At 46.0% G+C, this 18762-nt stretch overlaps 2 protein-coding genes across 3 annotated transcripts in view; one reads left to right on the top strand and one right to left on the bottom strand.

The window, feature by feature from the left end:
* Positions 1 to 18762, bottom strand: part of LOC149278109 (uncharacterized) — a 705984-nt gene that overhangs the window by 159562 nt on the left and 527660 nt on the right. The window lies entirely within an intron of this gene.
* The window catches only part of LOC149278127 (uncharacterized), a 74861-nt gene that overhangs the window by 52157 nt on the left and 3942 nt on the right, over positions 1 to 18762 (top strand). For both annotated transcript variants that reach the window (XM_089502324.1, XM_089502323.1), the window contains exons 2-4: positions 1503 to 1718; positions 6439 to 6525; positions 16933 to 18721. In XM_089502324.1, coding sequence (XP_089358450.1) covers positions 1655 to 1718; positions 6439 to 6525; positions 16933 to 18680 — 1899 coding nt within the window. In that variant the 5' untranslated portion in view covers positions 1503 to 1654 and the 3' untranslated portion in view covers positions 18681 to 18721. The remainder of the gene's footprint in view (positions 1 to 1502; positions 1719 to 6438; positions 6526 to 16932; positions 18722 to 18762) is intronic.

The following is an 18762-nucleotide window of genomic DNA, read 5'->3' as shown; positions in this document are numbered from 1 at the left end:
GTGGGGAGAAGGGGCACAGCATCCCCAGGATTCCTCTGGGAGTGCATCCCCCAGCATCCCCCAGGAAGCAGGGCTCCAGGGAAAGCTGAGGGTCGCAGTCCCCCTGAAAATGGAAGCCTGAAGGGAAAGCACCCCCAGAACCCTCCCAGTCAGAATGGCCCCAGGCAGGGGATTCTGGGGGTGGGGATGATGGGATATTTGGCGGAGGGGTTCTTAATATGCACATACAGATTATGGTTGGGGGGTGTTGATCCCTAGCGTCCCCAGAGGAAGGGAGAGGCATTGCTCCAGGCTTCCTCTTGGATTGCAGGGCTCCAAATGAGGATTGCATTCAACTCAGGGCAGCTTCCTTTTGGATAGCAACCCCCACAAGCCCCCATGGCTCCAAATGAGGATTGCATTCAATTCAGGGCAGCTTCTTTGTTTTGGAAAGCAACCCCCAGAATCCTCCATGCTTCCAAATGGCGATTGCGTTCTCCTCAGGGCAGCTTCTTCATCTTGAACTGCAGCCCCCAGAATCCCCCAAGCCCCCATGGCTCCAAATGAAGATTGCATTCAACTCAGGGCACCTTCTTCCTCTTGGATAGCAACCCCCAGAATCCCCCAAGCCCCCATGTTTCCAAATGGGAATTGTGTTCCCCTCAGGACAGTTTCTTCCTCTTGGATAGCAACCCCCAGAATCCCCCAAGCCCCCATGGTTCCAAATGAGGATTGCATTCAACTCAGGGCATCTTTTTTGTCTTAGACTGCAGCCCCCAGCATCCCCCAAGACCCCATGGCTCCAAATGAGGATTGCATTCAACTCAGGGCACCTTCTTCCTCTTGGATAGCAACCCCCAGAATCCCTCAAGCCCCCATGCTTCCAAATGGGGACTGCGTTCCCCTCAGGGCAGCTTCTTCCTCTTGGATAGCAACCCCCAGAATCCCCCAAGCCCCCATGCTTCCAAATGGGGAATGCGTTCCCCTCAGGGGAGCTCTTTCCTCTTGGACTACAGGTCTCAGCATCCCCCATCCAGCAGGGCCCCAGAACTCCTCCAAATTCATACAGACAGAGCTGGAGAGCCTAGGGGCCATTTTCCTTGCCCTGGCTCCTTCCTGAGGGATCCTGGGATTTGTAATTTTAGGATTCTCCACTAGAGAGCTCTAGCATTGTAGTTTGGGGGACTGGACCAGAAGATCCTAAGATCCTCATAAACTACAGATCCCCGGATTCCATAGGATAGAGGACCAAGGCAGGTTCATCTGTGCCCTTCCTCCGTGGGTCAGTCTCTTTGGGCCCCTGTTTGTTCTTGTTCTAGTGGGAATGGAAGAGCTGTGGGGTCCTGGCTATTGATGACCCACGTGAAGAGGATGCTTTGCACCCAGGGGGTAAAGGGGGTTGCTTGGAGGAGGAACCAGAGCAGAAATGCCTGCACGCTCAAATATCCAGCTAGCGATGGTGGGGGTCTTGTGGGGTCAGAAGGGCATGATCCAATGTGGGTATTATTCTCGCCCCCATTTAGGGTCTGATCCAGTACGTGGGCCCCCCTTCTCTCTTGAGACACTTTTGGGAAAGCAGAAGCTGACCTGCCTCCTTCCCCAGAGGAAACCACGATGGACAGACAGAAGAATGGCGAAAGGCAATAAGTAGAGGTGTACATTCAGACGTGAGGGGATGGCAGAGACACTGCCAAAGGAGCTCTGGGGGAAGATGGAGAAACACCATCAGCTGCAGAAAGGTAACCGACCCCTGAAAGAAAAAAAGGAGGCACTCCAAGACCTCCCTCCTCTCTGGCCCTTCTCAGTCCCAGGTTGGCCTTAGAGAAAGGTAACTGACCCCCAAGAGCGAAAGAAAGAGGGGGACCCCCAAGAGCCCTTCCTCTCTCCCCCATGGCCATCTCCCTCTGGCCTCTCTCAGTCCCAGGTTGGCCTTAGAGAAAGGTAACTGACCCCCAAGAGCAAAAGAAAGAGGGGGACCCCAAGACCCCTTCCTCTCTGCCCCATGGCCTTCTCCCTCTGGCCTCTCTCAGTCCCAGGATGGCCTTAGAGAAAGGTAACTGACCCCCAAGAGCGAAAGAAAGAGGGGGACCCTCAAGACCCCTTCCTCTCTCCCCCATGGCCTTCTCCCTCTGACCTCACAGTCCCAGGTTGGCCTTAGAGAAAGGTAACTGACCCCCAAGAGCGAAAGAAAGAGGGGGACCCCCAAGACCCCTTCCACTCTCCCCCATGGCCTTCTCCCTCTGACGTCTCAGTCCCAGGTTGGCCTTAGAGAAAGGTAACTGACCCCCAAGAGCGAAAGAAAGAGGGGGACCCCCAAGACCCCTTCCTCTCTCCCCCATGGCCATCTCCCTCTGGCCTCTCTCAGTCCCAGGTTGGCCTTAGAGAAAGGTAACTGACCCCCAAGAGTGAAAGAAAGAGGGGGACCCCCAAGACCCCTTCCTCTCTCCCCCATGGCCTTCTCCCTCTGACCTCACAGTCCCAGGTTGGCCTTAGAGAAAGGTAACTGACCCCCAAGAGCGAAAGAAAGAGGGGGACCCCCAAGACCCCTTCCTCTCTCCCCCATGGCCATCTCCCTCTGGCCTCTCTCAGTCCCAGGTTGGCCTTAGAGAAAGGTAACTGACCCCCAAGAGTGAAAGAAAGAGGGGGACCCCCAAGACCCCTTCCTCTCTCCCCCATGGCCTTCTCCCTCTGACCTCTCAGTCCCAGATTGGCCTTAGAGAAAGGTAACTGACCCCCAAGAGCGAAAGAAAGAGGGGGACCCCCAAGACCCCTTCCTCTCTCCCCCATGGCCATCTCCCTCTGGCCTCTCTCAGTCCCAGGCTGGCCTTAGAGAAAGGTAACTGACCCCCAAGAGCGAAAGAAAGAGGGGGACCCCAAAGACCCCTTGCTCTCTCCCCCATGGCCATCTCCCCCTGGCCTCTCTCAGTCCCAGGTTGGCCTTAGAGAAAGGTAACTGACCCCCAAGAGTGAAAGAAAGAGGGGGACCCCCAAGACCCCTTCCTCTCTCCCCCATGGCCTTCTCCCTCTGACCTCTCAGTCCCAGGTTGGCCTTAGAGAAAGGTAACTGACCCCCAAGAGCGAAAGAAAGAGGGGGACCCCCAAGACCCCTTCCTCTCTCCCCCATGGCCATCTCCCTCTGGCCTCTCAGTCCCAGGTTGGCCTTAGAGAAAGGTAACTGACCCCCAAGAGTGAAAGAAAGAGGGGGACCCCCAAGACCCCTTCCTCTCTCCCCCATGGCCTTCTCCCTCTGACCTCTCAGTCCCAGATTGGCCTTAGAGAAAGGTAACTGACCCCCAAGAGCGAAAGAAAGAGGGGGACCCCCAAGACCCCTTCCTCTCTCCCCCATGGCCATCTCCCTCTGGCCTCTCTCAGTCCCAGGTTGGCCTTAGAGAAAGGTAACTGACCCCCAAGAGCGAAAGAAAGAGGGGGACCCCAAAGACCCCTTGCTCTCTCCCCCATGGCCATCTCCCTCTGGCCTCTCTCAGTCCCAGGTTGGCCTTAGAGAAAGGTAACTGACCCCCAAGAGTGAAAGAAAGAGGGGGACCCCCAAGACCCCTTCCTCTCTCCCCCATGGCCTTCTCCCTCTGACATCTCAGTCCCAGGTTGGCCTTAGAGAAAGGTAACTGACCCCCAAGAGCGAAAGAAAGAGGGGGACCCCCAAGACCCCTTCCTCTCTCCCCCATGGCCATCTCCCTCTGGCCTCTCAGTCCCAGGTTGGCCTTAGAGAAAGGTAACTGACCCCCAAGAGTGAAAGAAAGAGGGGGACCCCCAAGACCCCTTCCTCTCTCCCCCATGGCCTTCTCCCTCTGGCCCCTCTCAGTCCCATGTCGGCCTTACAAGTTCAGTCTACCTTGGTATCCCAAATGTTCAGGACCAGAAGTGTCTGGGATTTTTGGGGAATTTGGAGTATTTTATTCTACCTATTGAGATACCTTGCCTCGATTTCTGTAATGCATTCTACATGGGGTTGCCCTTGTGCTTAGTTTGGAAGCTTCAGTTAGTACAGAACATGGCAGCCAAGCCAGTCTCAGGTATAACTAGGAGAGACCATATTACACTGATCTTAAGATCGCTCCACTGGCTGCCCATTACTTTCCGGGCGCAGTACAAGGTGTTGGTTATTATGACCTTTAAAGCCCTAAATGGCTTGGGCCCAATCTATCTTCAGGACCGTCTCCTTCTGTATAATCCTCCCCACGCAGTCAGGTCCTCTGGGACGAATCTGTTGCAACCCATAAAAACTAGGCTGTCTACAACTGCCCAGAGGACCTTTTCAGCAACCGTTCCCAGATTATGGAATGGCCTGACAGGAGAGATTTGTCACATTACCACTTTAAACAGCTGTTAAGATGGATCTCTTCCGGCAAGCCTTTCCCAAATAGATAACCAGCCACCAAACAAGTTAACCCTGTTGTTCCCTGATTTATTCTACAGCCTTTTTTGATTTGTTTATTATTTAAAGGTATGTTTTAATCTGTAAACTGTTTAATTGTATTGGGAGGGGGGTATTGGGATATGGGATTGTATATTTTAACATGTAAGCCAACTCGGTTGTGTTGCACAGAGAGGCGAGATATAAATAAATTATTATTATTATTATTATTATTATTATTATTACCTTAGAGATGGAGGAACCAAGTGTGGACATGAAATTTTTCATTTTCCACACATTATATTTAATAAAATGTCCCATCAGAAAGCAAAAGTGTCAGTCTGTCTCAGACTCCCCTTTCGGCCATTTTGGAGTATTTTGGAAATGTGGGAGACTCCCCCTGCTCCCAGCAGAGAGGGACTTGGCTCAACAGGAGTCCTTTGTAGGTCCTTGCGCTTTTGTGGACATCTCTCTGCCACCCACTGGGGCCTAGAAATACTTTTCTCCTCCCCCCCCCCCCCCGAAATTATTCCTTGGGGAAATACAAATCTTTCTCATCTTTCTTAACTTTTCATGTATTAAAAGCACATCTGTTAGATATTATGGTTGCTATCTGTCTTCCTTTGGAAGAACCATGTAATTTTTCCTAAATAGCAACCCAGTTCAGTCCTTTGTCCCTTTTAAGCAGGTATTCCTGCACTACTTCTTTACTTATTCTGTGCTGTGTTTCCCCTCTTCTGTCTGCTGCTCCATTTTCCTCAGATTCAGCACCCTTTTTCTTTTGTGAAAAGACAGAAAACAAAGAAGGTGTTGAGCAATTTTGCCATTTCTCTGTCCCTTGTTAGCATTTCACCATGTTCTCTATGCAGTGGCCCTTCCATTGCCTTCTTCTTTTCTTCATTCCTTTTGCTTTGGACATATCCAAAAAAGGGATTTTCCCCTTTATTGTCCAGTCGCCAGTGAGGCAACATTCAGGTCTGTTATGTCTTCTGTTGCAGTTAGTCTAAGACTCACAAGCCAAATAGACCCCAGATTTATTGCTTCACAAAGTCCAGCGGAGGGGTGGCAAAGAGGGGTGCCTTCTCAGCCCATTCAATATTCTAAGCACTGCCCTATTTTCCCGGTTCTGCTTCCCATCTGTCTCTCATGAGCTTCCCTTGCGTCTGAGGTTGGCAAAACAGGAAGAAATCATCAAGGGGGAAGCCTATATATCCCATAAGGAATTGGGAATAGGGTTAGTGCAACCCAAACCCACACCTGTCCCCCGGATCTCTTTACTCCGCATCTGCCTCCTGGGATGGCCTTGCTTCATGTCAGGACCAGTTCTGAAGCACCTTCCCTGTTTTTCTTGGTGCCATGGAAGAAATCAGGCAGCAGACTGGCTAATCCCGAATATGAGGGAACACCTTTGGGATGCCGTACAGGGAACATTTTCAATTTGCTGTTCACCCCTTGAGTCCCTATACAGGGAGAAAGGCAGGACATAACTAAACAAAACAATAATAATAGTAACAACAATGCCAGCAACAACAATGCCTAAGTATAGTATTTTGGCTGCCTATTCGCTTCCGGGCGCAATACAAGGTGTTGGTTATAACCTATAAAGCCCTACATGGCTTGGGCCCAGGATACCTGGAGGACCGCCTCTCCCCATACAATCCGCCCCGCACACTCAGAACATCTGGGCAGCAGCTACTGAGGGTCCCAGGGGCAAGATTAGCCTCTACAGCAAGGAGGACGTTTACCATCTCAGCCCCGACCCTCTGGAATACGCTGCCCATAGAGCTCCGCTCGGCCACCTCCCTGGCACAGTTCAGGAAGGAACTAAAAACCTTCCTGTTCAAGTAAGCATTCCCCGATATAAGCTCCAGTTAGTCTCCCCCCCTCTGACGGCAATGGCGAGCTGGTCAGAATGTACTTTTAATGTAAATTTTAATGTATTTTTTCTTATTGCATATTGTATTGTATTGTGTATCTGTTTATTATGCTGTACACCGCCCTGATTACAAGAAGGGCGGTATAAAAATAAAACTTTTATTATTTTATTTTATTAGTACTAACTATTCTTTCTCTATTTTCTTTTGCAGAATATCCCAAACCAGATCTCATCACCTGTCTGGAAGGAGGAGAAGACCTCTTTCACCACAACTCCGAGGAAGGAGAAGGACCTGCAGGTACTTGCCTAGATGTTGGTCAAGAGATGTCCTCTCTGGGGATTAAGGGGGCAGTGGGCTTGTGCTGAATTGTATTGAGAAAACGCCAACCTGTTTAGGAAAGTATGAAGAATTCGGGTGGACTGGCCATACCTGGGGGATTCTGGCTCAAGAAAAAGGCATGGATTTGAACATTGTTCTTCAGGCCGACTCAAACACTTTTCATGCAATTTTTTGGTTTGTTTGCTTCATCCCCCAAGATGGACTCTACATTATTTAGTTGAGTGTTATTGGTATATGTCAAATTGTCCTGAGCAGGATAACGTCTCCGCTTTTGGCTGTCGTCCACCTTCCCTTCTGTGTGTGACCAGGGGCTAATAATAATAATAATAATAATAATAATAATAGTTTATTTTTATCCCGCTTTTCCAACTTTTGATCAAAGCGGCGTACAGATTTAGATAAAAAATACATCAAGATAAAACAATTAAAACAGCATTTAAAAACAATCACAATAACAACAATAGGGTCAGCTGAGTGGGAGGAATCCAAAACATTGCAAGGTCATAGACAGAGGGGGTAAAACATAAAATAACATCTCATGGGGGCTTGGGGGAAGAAAAAGGTCTTAAGATTCTTCTTAAAGAGATCTAAAGATGTAGTGGAGCGGAGATCGTCTGGGAGATTATTCCATATTCTAGGGGCCGAGATAGAAAAGGGCCGTTGCGAGGTCCTTGCATAACGTGCCATTGGGACCTCCAGCAAGTTCTTCCCTGCCAACCTGAGTATTGACTGGGGACAGATAGAATGTCCTGTTAAATGGAAAATGTATAAAAAATGGAAAAGTGGGAAATCACCAAAGTGGAATTCAAACAAATAGCAAGCCTGTGTAGGGGTAAAGTCAGAAAAGCTAAAGCACAGAATGAACTCAGGCTTGCTAGAGAGGTTAAGAACAACAAAAACGGCTTTTTGGATATGTCCGCAGCAAAAGGAAGAAGAAGGAAACGGTAGGGCCACTGTGTGGAGAAGATGGCAAAATGCTAACGGGACAGAGAAAAGGCAGAATTACTCAACACCTTCCTTGCCTCAGTCTTCTCAGAAAAGGAAAAGGGTGCTCAACCTGAGGATAATGGAGCAGATTAGGGGAAATGCATCACAGAATAAGTAAAGAGATAGTAGAGGAATACTTGTTAATCTAAATGAAAATAATTCTCCAGGACCAGATGAGCTACATCCAAGGGTACTAAAAGAACTGGCAAATGTAATATCGGAGCCATTGGCAATAATAGTCTTTGAGGAGTCCTGGAGAACAGGAGAAGTCCCAGCCGACTGGAGGAGGGCAAACATTGTCCCCATCTTCAAAAAGGGGAAGAAAGAGGATCCCAACAATTATCGGCCGTTTAGTCTGACATCAATACCAGGAAAGATTCTGGAGCAGATCGTTAAACAGAGAATCTGTGAACATCTAGAAGGCAATGCCATCATCACAAAAAGTCAACATGGGGTTCAGAGAAAGAAGTCATGCCAGACAAACCTTATCTCTTTCTTTGATAAAATGACCAGCTCGGTAGATGAAGGGAATGCTGTGGATTTCAGTAAGGCCTTTGACAAGGTTTCCCATGACATTCTTGCAAACAAGCTTGTAAAATGTGGGCTAGAAAAGGTAACTGTTACATGGATTTGTAATTGGTTGACCGGCCAAAGCCAAAGGGTGCTCAGCAATGGCTCTTTTTCAGCCTGGAGAGAAGTGACCAGTGGGGTGTCCAGTGGGGCTCTGCCCTGGGGCCAATGTTCTTCAACCTCTTTATCAATGACTTGGATGACAGAATTGGGGGCATACTTATCAAATTTGCAGATGACACCAAATTAGGAGGAGTAGCTAATACCCCAGAGGACAGGATCAAGATTCAAAATGACCTGAATAGACTAGAAAGCTGGGCCAAAGCTAACAAAATGAAATTCAACACAGAAAAATGTAAGGTACTGCACTTAGGGCAGAAAAATGAAATGCCTAGATATAGGATAGGGGACACCTGGCTTAAGGAGACTTATACATGTGAAAGGGATCTAGGAGTTCAAGTAGACCACAAGTTGAACATGAGTCAACAGTGTGATGCAGCAGCTAAAAAGGCCAATGCAATTTTAGGCTGCATCAATAAAAGTATAGTGTCTAGATCAAGGGAAGTAATGGTGTCACTCTATTCTGCGTTGGTCAGGCCCCACCTGGAATATTGTGTCCAGTTCTGGGCACAATTCAAAAAGGACATTGAGAAACTGGAGCCATGTGTCCAAAGGAGGGCGACTAAAATGGTGAAAGATCTGCAAACCATGTTCTGTGAGGAAAGACTCAGGGTGCTGGGGATGTTTAGCCTGGAGAAGAGAAGGTTAAGAGGTGATACGATAGCCCTTTTTAAATATTTGATGGGATGTCATATTGAGGAGGGAGCAAGCTTGTTTTCTGCTGCTCCAGAGAACAGGACCTGGAACAATGGATGCAAGCTCCAGGAAAAGAGATTCCACCTCAACATTAGGAGAAACCTCCTGACAGTCAGGGCTGTTCGACAGTGGAACACACTCCTTCCTTGGAGTGTAGAGGAGTCTCCTTCCTTGGTGGTCTTAAACAGAGGCTGGATGGTCATCTGTCGGGTATGGTTTGATTGAGATTTCCTGCATGGCAGAATGGGGTTGGACTGGATGGCCCTTGTGGTCTCTTCCACCTCTATGATTCTATCACAAGAGGAAAGAAGTACAGACATCTGTGTCTACTGGAGCTAAAGGGGAAATTGACCAGAATGGAACAATGATTTCTTGGTTGAAAGAGTATCACGTTCCAAAGGGGAGGTAGATTTCAGTACAGTGAGTGGGGGGGCAGTGTGGCTCTGGTCTGTAGAGATAATCTTATCTTGACCAGGATACCTGTCTGGAAAACATACCACTTTGAATGTATGTACCTCACCCTGAAGACCAGGGATAGTATAGGGATTCTGTTGGTATACCGTCCACCCCGTTGCCTAACAGACTCCCTATCCGAACAGACACAGCTGATCTCTTAGCTGCTGTTGGAATCGTCCAGATTTTTATTTCTGGGTGACTTCAGCATCCCATGCGATACCAGTTTAACAGGTGCGGCTTGGGGGTTCATGGAATTCAGCACAGGCATGGGCCTTTCCCAGTTGGTCACCGGGCCAACGCATTGTGCAGGTCATACCCTCAATGTGGTCCTCAGTATGGGGCAGGAATATCTGTGGGCAGAGGTAATTAGCACCACCACACTGTCATGGATGGAGCATTTCCTGATCAAGACTGAACTAAGAGCCACAGTCGCCCCGTTGAGGGTGGAGGACCCATTACAATGGTCCACCCTTGAAGATTAATGGAACCAACTGGATTCCAAAAAGCTTTAGCGGTTGGTAATGCTAGTGATTCTGTTGAAGCTTTGGTCAATACCTGGAACACTGACCTTACACGATTGCTCCCAAGTGTCCTTTCCAACCCACTTAAAACCATAAACCATGGTATACGGAAAATCTGCAGAAAATGAAGTGGGTTGGACAACCATGAGAACGCGTCTGGCGCAACACTTGACTCTTATCTGACAGGCCTTGTCATAGGAAATTTCTTCATTCCTATAGAGGCGATACAGGCAGCACAGATATCTTTCTCTGAATGTATTGCCTTTGTGGAGTCCCATCCAACAGAGCTGTTTAGGGGACTGACACAGGTTCCACCTATGCAGAACCTTTTACTTAACCTGAGAACAGCCTGCTGTGACACGTATTCTTCTTCTTCTTCTTAATAATAATAAATAAAAATTTTATTTATATACTGCCCTTCCATTGATCAGGGCGGTGAACAACATGATAAAAACAATACATACATTATACATATTAAAAACAACTTAAAAACCCCGGTCAGCCATCCGTCTTGCCGACAACATAGAGAGGGAGGCCATCTAGGATTTCACTCGGGGAATGCAGTTCGAAATAGAAGGGTTTTTAAGTCCCTTCTAAACTGAGCCAGGGAGGTGGCCGAGCGGAGCTCTGTGGGCAGCGTGTTCCAAAGGGACGGGGCAACGATGGAATACGTCCTCCTCCTCTTCTTCTTCTTCTTCTTCTTCTTCTTCTTCTTCTTCTTCTTCTTAAAATTTTCCAAAAAATAAAGCAAACAGCTTATATGTTGTCTTATCATGATATATATATATATATAACATTGCAATAGATACCTCCTTTGTTACTGCAATAATAAATGCTTTGTTTATCATACGTTTAATTGTCTTATTCATTTCCGTTTATGTCATTGTATCTCTCTTTCCCCCCCAAATACAGTGTCCTCCTTAACAAAGCTATAAACCATTGCTGACTTACTGTAATAACCATCTTTTTTTACAGAATTTTCTAATGGGAAACCACGCTTCATTTACCTTTTCAACATCCCCCTGTTTTAATAACAGAGTCAATCCATCTCTTCCATTGTGCTTAGTTTGAATAGCTATTCATCTATAGTTGGTATTTCTTACTTTTTCCATCTTTCAGTTATGAAAAGAGGACTTTCTCATACTTCTTATAGTTTGGGTGACTGATTTTATCTGACATACTGAGTAAATAGACTTCTGGTTTTAACTCAAATTTTATATCAAGAACTTTCTGAATGGTCCTCTCTCTCAGCAGTTGCAGCGTCTGGTCTCAGGGTTCCATGGATTTGGTGTGACTGACGCTGTTGAGTGTTTGGAGTTGCACTCCCTGTCTTTTTGGTGCCCTTTAGGGCTGACACCAGGGCAGCCGGGCCTTTACTCACTTTGCCCTGGGGCTTTAGCTTTAACTCTTTGGTTGCAAGTTTTCCTGAGGCTGTAGAGCCCTCAGCCTTGGAAGTTCTAGTGTCTGGTCTTGGTGTTTCAGGAACTCGGTGTGTCTGAGGCCTCTGGGTCTCCAGTGTGGCCCTCTCTGCCTCCGCTGCCTCTGCTTGAGGCGCCACCCACACAGCTGGGACTTTTCCCTCCTCACCCTGGGGCCACCGCCTTAGGGTTTTTGCTGTGGGTACTGCTACAGCCCTGGGTCTCTGGCCCACCCCGTTTTGGAGGACAAGGTCTGGCCACTCACCCCGCTGAGTCGGCGAAGCCAATGGCTTCCATCTTCTTTCTGGGTCTTTGGCTTGGGCCCTCGGGAGTTTTGGGGACACGCTCTTCCTCTCTTGGATGGATCTTGTGCATTCCAACACTCCAAAGTCTGCGAGACGTTTAACTGCAGGTCTCTTACCAGCTGAAGACTCCCTTGAGGCCTCTGGGGTCTGGCTCTCTTTCGCAGCCTTCTGGCCCTGGCTCCACAACTTCAGGGCAAGCCGTTTCCTCCTTGGAGACAGGATAGCCACCACTCGGCTCTTCAGCCCCTTTCCCTTGGGGCTTAAGTCCTCCAAGCAGCTTTCCCTGGTTCTCCTGCCAGTCTCGCCTGCTGCTTGCTATAGGCACACCGACAGGCGTTCCGCAGCCATTGCGATCCGCTCCAACCGCAAGGCAAGAGCGACACATTGCTGCTCCAGTCGCTCCTCCATCAGGCAGGTTAAAAAAGAAAAGTTAGAGGAAAAGGGAATGGGTGTAGGTTTTGGGGCTTTTGGGGGTCAGATGAATCAGCACCCCCGCCCAGTCCCTACAATGGTGATTCCTGACAAACTGTCAGGCTCCCAATTGCAGCCCCCCTCTTACAACTAGAGGCTGTACTTTAAAAAAGGAACAGCTTTATTGAAGAAAGAGATACATACAACAGAAGTGACTTTTTTTGTCAGGAATGAAGATGCAAAGTTACAGATGGGTTATATAGTCCCACCAGCATACCCACCCCCATAAAGCAATAAAGTAAATTAATTGGATCAGTCTTTCCCGCGCAGTGAAGAATCTCCTCCCCAATGATGGAATGTCCTCTAGTCTGGGATCTCTGGCAGACTCTCAGAACAGTTAAGTTCTCACAAGGCGTTATCTCCTCCTTGCACCTGTGGCCTTGAAGCACAAACATCCTTCACCACTAGACTAAGTAATAATGAACCTTAACAGCCTATAAGTATATTCAAGCATGGTTATATATCCCATCATCTCACATTCCAACATACATGGCAGCATTTAAAATATAACAGCAACATATATAAGCATCATGAACATATTACCATAACATCATATAAGCAATAGCAATAACTCCTAAGGTTTAACTCCCGCTCCCAACTCAGGAACAGTCTCTGCCTGGCTGGGTAACTCCCCAACATTGTCACATTCCAATCCTAATAAGCACAGAAGCTAACCATCAGTCTATCCCCTTCTAGCATATTCTAACAAACCAATATATATCAAACCCATTATAAACTTATTCTAATAATATCTAGACAAAACTTATAATCCTTATGACAGAAACCCCAAATGAATATATGAATGCAGGGGATTTCTGACAGGCTTTTTCTTACCATTCCAGATGAATTTTTAACGTCTCTCTCCCATTCCTTAAAGCATTTGTGTCTGAAGTTATAGACAAATATTGAAATAAGAAATTCATTTTTGGTAAGACGATCATAGGATCGTTTTTATGGCCTCAGTTCTTCCTGTTAACAAAAGATTTAGTTTCTTCCATCTCTCCAAAACCTCTTTGATCTCCTTCCATTTTGATTTGTAATTAATATCAAACAAGTCTAAGTTTCTTTTGCTGATCCAAATCCCCAAATATTTAATCTTGTTTTTAATTATACAACTTGTTTCCAAGTGTTTTTCTTCTTCTTTTGATAATTTTTAGTCAATAAAACTGTCTTCTTATAATTGATCTTAAATCCTGAAACATTTCCAAAATCCTCAGTTATTAGAAACAAAATTTCTATTTGATACATTGGATTCTCAAGGATAATAGCCAAATCATCAGCATAGGCCTGTAGTTTATATTCTTCATGTTTGATTCATGTGCCTTGGATATTTTTAGCTTGTCTTATGTGTTAGGAAATGACATGTATGTGATCACAAGATAGAGCTGTAGCGGAACCTATTAAAGTTCCAATGGCAGTTGACAGTTGACACTTGCATTATGGAATGTTGATGCTGGTCAGTCCTTCTGAGAGAGTGTGTCAGTTATGACAGTTGGTGTAAGAGTAACTGCCTGTTTTTGTTGTTATGGTTGTTTGGTTAGCAAAGTATTTTATTTATTAAAGTAACTCATTTATTAAAAGTCCTTGTATAGAGTGAAGGCTTGAAGGGGGAGCAAGCTTGTTTTCTGCTGCTCCAGAGACTAGGACCTGAAGCAGTGGATGCAAACTGCAGGAAAAGAGATTTCACCTCAACATTAGGAGGAACTTCCTGAGAGTAAGGGCTGTTCGACAGTGGAACACACTCCTTCCTCGGAGTGTAGTGGAGTCTCCCTCCTTGGAGGTCTTCAAATGGAGGCTGGATGACCATCTGTTGGGTGTGCTTTGATCTGGATTTCCTGCATGGCAGAATGGGGTTGGACTGGATGGCCCCTGTGGTCTCTTCCAACTCTATGATTCTATGGTTATTTCTCAAGCCGGGAGCTCAAGTTCTTTTGCAGTGCTGAAGGAATATTTTCCTTCTTGGCCTGAATACCTTTGCAGGCATCTTTTCAGATCCCTTCTCCCTGGTGTCCTGTCGACGTGGTTCAACTCTGCAGGTGGTTGTGGTGGACACAGTGCGTCTTTCCACGCCCCAACAAGGGTTATGGGCCCAGTAGCCGCATAGACAACACTAAAGAAGCTGTGGGTGATCTATTTCTGCAATTGGTGAGCTGTGTTTGGATTACTAGAGGGCTGAAGAGAAAAGTCCTGGAGAGGAGTGAGTTAAGTGCTGTCTGCTCACAGACTCTGTCGTTATCAGTTTGGTTTTGGAAGCTTATTCTTGTTTGACAGACTGCCCAGACTGTTATCAGTATCGGAATGTTTGTTTGCAGCTGTTTAAGTCGCAGACTCAGTGCAAACATGGAAGCGGCTGTCAAGTTTGAGAAACTGTCCGAGAAGAATTATACTTCATGGAAAATGTATATGCTAGCTTAAAGCAGGACTTATGGGACTATGTAAAGAAACAGCCAGATCCTACTGATGAAGACCAACTAGCTGGTAATGAAAAAGCTAGAGCAACAATTGTTTAAGCTATAGAGCCAAGCCAGCTAAATCATATTAGAAATAAGAAGTCAACGTTTGAAGCTTGTAAAGCTCTTGAGGCTGTTAACCAACCAGCTGGAGCCTTGTCTAAAATGCTGTGCAGCAGAAGGCTATATTGTTGTAAACAGCAGGAAGGCGAATCCGTGATTGTATACTTAAAAAGGATGCAAGAAAACTTTGCAGAGTGCAGCGAGCGTGGCATCCAGATTGCTGGGAAAAAGGCGAACTGCCATCAGATCTCCGAGATGCAGTCATCATCACCCTGTACAAGAAAAAAGGAGCAAAATTGGATTGCTCGAACTACCGAGGTATAACACTGCTCTCCATTGCTGGAAAAATCCTCGCAAGGATACTGCTGAACAGATTAGTTCCTGCCATTGCAGAAGAGCTTCTCCCTGAAAGCCAAGGTGGCTTCAGAGCTAATAGGAGCACTACAGACATGCAGAACTCTTTGGGCTGGAAGTCAGTCTGAAGAAAACGGAAGTTCTCTACCAGCCGGCACCACAGGAAGAACACTACCATCCCCACATCACTGTAGGCACATCTGTGCTTAAGTCCGTCCAGCAGTTCACCTACCTGGGAAGCATCATCTCCTCAGACGCCAAGATTGATAAAGAGATCAATCACAGACCGGCAAAGGCATATAGCGCATTCGGAAGGCTTCACAAAAGAGTCTGGAGTAAGAAACACTTGAGGCAAAGCACAAAAATCAGTGTGTATAGAGCCATTGTACTGTCTATTCTCCTCTATGGGTCTGAAACATGGGTCACCTATCGCCAACACCTATGACTCCTTGAACGCTTTCATACAATTGGAGACTTTCCGCTATGCTTTCTGCAACTGGACCTGTTTGTCCTGGATTGGCCTTTTTAGTCACCAATGCGCTTGTACAAAGCGCGGGATGAGTCCTTCCTGAATCTTCGTTCGTGAAGCAAAGCCAGATATATATGGCTGTTGACTGGCACATAGAGAAATATATTTGAGTGTCATCAGCATATTGGTAACACCCCGCTCCATGTCTACGGATGATTTTTCTTCCCAGTGGCTTCATATATATATATATATATATATATGAAGCCACTGGGAAGAAAAATCATCCGTAGACATGGAGCGGGGTGTTACCAATATGCTGATGACACTCAAATATATTTCTCTATGTGTCAGTCAACAGCTTTGACAACAGATGCTATTTGTCCTCTCAATCAGTGTCTTGAAATGGTAATGGGCTGGATGAGGAAAAATAAAGTCAAATTGAATCCAGACAAAATGGAGGTACTTACAGTAGGGGCCCCAAACCAGGTATTGGGTTGCAACCTCCAGTCCTAGAAGGGATCATGCTCTCCTCAAGCAGTCTGGGAGTGCTCTTAGATCCATTGCTCCACATGATAAGTGAATGTGACAGTCAGGAGTGCCTGTGATCAGCTTCAGCAGCTGATATGCCAGCTGCGCCCGTTCCTGGAAGTAAGAGACTTAGAAATGGTAGTACATGCACTGGTAGCGACTTGATTTCTGCAATGCACTCTACATGGGGCTACCCTTGTGCCTAGTCTGGAAACTCCAATTAGTACAAAACATGGCAGCCAGGTTGGTCATCAAAAAATCTAGGAATAGCCTATGTTAAAGTTGCTTCACTGGCTGCCTATTAGTTTCCAGGCACAGTACAAGGTTTTGGTTATTACCTTTAAAGCCCTACATGGCCTGGTCCAGCCTATTTAAGGGTTCGTCTACTTCTGTATAATCTGCCTCAGGTCCTCTGGGAGGAATTTATTACAACCTTATAAAGACTTGACTAGCAGCAACCTCCCAGAAGACATTCTCTGTGGCTGCATTCCCAGATTGTGGAATGCTTTACCAGAGGAGATCTGTCAAATTTCCTGCCTAGACAACTCTTAAAAAGCTGTTAAGATGGATATCTTCTGGCAAACCTTCCCTGAACAGAACAATCGGCTAATGTATTCTCCCCACCATAAGTATCTTTCTACTATTTCCCAGTAGATGGTTGTTATCAATATTTTAACAATTGATTTTAATTGTAATGTGTTTAATTGTTTTAAGGGGAGGTTACATATGATATTGTACAGGGTGTATGTAGTGTATATGACTGTCTTTTAACCATGTAAGCTGCTTTGATTGCTCCTGTAGCCAAAAAGTGGGGTGGTATTATTATTATTATTATTATTATTATTATTATTATTTTAAAAGAAATATTGTCAAATAAATAAGGTAATTGAGATTGATTCTTGACCAAGTCCATGTTTTCTGTGTTTGGCTCCTAACTGGATCTTCTTTTTCCTGAAGCAGGCAATGAGCAGCAGAGTGAGAACTATGCAGAGCCACCTGTGACATCAATGGAAATTGTGGAGCCTTCAATAGAAACAGAGGGGTTTGGAAATCAAACAGAACGGAAAAGGAAAAGGGGCAACCAAATGAAAAATGAAAAGAACAACTCCTCTGCCTCTCTAGGGTCTGACCTTTCTGTATGTCTAATTTCATGTTCAGACCAAGAAAAGTATCCTCTCTGTGGGAGAATATTCAAATGTAAATCACAATTAAACATACACTTCAATGTTCCCATGGCGGAGACACCATACAAATTCATGGAATGTGGAAATACCTTCAGTCACAGTGGAAATCTACATTCACATCAAAGAACCCACACAGGAGAAAGACCATATAAGTGCATGGAATGCGGTCTGAGCTTCACTCACAGTGGAAGTCTACGTTTACATCAAAGATCCCACACGGGTGAAAGATCATATGAATGCATGGAATGTGGGAAGAGCTTCAGTCACAGTGGTAGTCTACATTTACATCAAAGAACTCACACAGGAGAAAGACCATATAAATGCATGGAATGTGGGAAGAGCTTTGGTCGGAGAGATGGTCTATATTCACATCAAAGAACCCACACAGGAGAAAGACCATATACATGCATGGAATGTGGAAAGAGCTTCAGTCAGAGTGGACATCTACATACACATCAAAGATCCCACACAGGAGAAAGACCATATAAATGCATGGAATGCGGGAAAAGCTTCAGCCGGGGTGACATTCTACGTTCACATCAAAGAATCCACACAGGGGAGAAACCATATAAATGCATGGAATGTGGGAAGAGCTTCCATCAGAATGCAAGTCTATATTCACATCAAAGAACCCACACAGGAGAAAGACCATATAAATATATGGAATGTGGGGAGAGCTTCAGTCAGAATGGAAGCTTACGTTCACATCAAAGATCCCACACAGGGGAAAGACCATATAAATGCATGGAATGTGGAAAGAGTTTCAGTTGGAGTGGAAGTCTACGTTTACATCAAAGAACCCACACAGGAGAGAAACCATATAAATGCATGGAATGTGGGGAAAGCTTCAGTCGGAGTGATAGCCTACATTCACATCAAAGATCCCACACAGGGGAAAGACCATATAAATGCATGGAATGTGGAAAGAGCTTCAGTCAAAGTGGAAACCTACGTTTACATCAAAGAACCCACACAGGGGAGAAACCATATAAATGCATGGAATGTGGAGAAAGCTTCAGTAACAGTGGAAATCTACGTTATCATCAAAGATCCCACACAGGGGAAAGACCATATAAATGCTTGGAATGTGGAAGGAGCTTCAGTCACAATGGAAGTCTACGTTTACATCAAAGAACCCACACAGGAGAGAAACCATATAAATGCATGGAGTGTGGGGAGAGCTTCAGTCGGAGTGATAGCCTACATTCACATCACAGAACCCACACAGGGGAAAGACCATATAAATGCATGGAATGTGGACTGAGCTTCAGTCAAAGTGGAAATCTAAGTGCACATCAAAGAACCCACACAGGGGAAAGACCATATAAATGCATGGAATGTGGACTGAGCTTCAGTCAAAGTGGAAATCTAAGTTCACATCAGAGAACTCACACAGGGGAGAAACCATATAAATGCATGGAATGTGGGAAGAGCTTCAGTCACAGAGATGGCCTGCATTCACATCAAAGAACCCACAGGAAAAAGACCATATACATGAATGGAATGTGGAAAGAGCTTTAGTCAGAGTGGACACCTACTTTTACATCAAGGAACCCACACAGGTGAAAGAGTATATAATGGCGAGAGCTACAGTGACAATCTG

This window comes from Sceloporus occidentalis, unplaced genomic scaffold (assembly GCF_023333645.1).
Source record: "Sceloporus occidentalis isolate IW3139 unplaced genomic scaffold, rSceOcc1.0.p SCAF_201, whole genome shotgun sequence".
NCBI lineage: Eukaryota > Metazoa > Chordata > Lepidosauria > Squamata > Phrynosomatidae > Sceloporus > Sceloporus occidentalis.
This window is presented reverse-complemented; position numbering and strand designations above follow the sequence as displayed.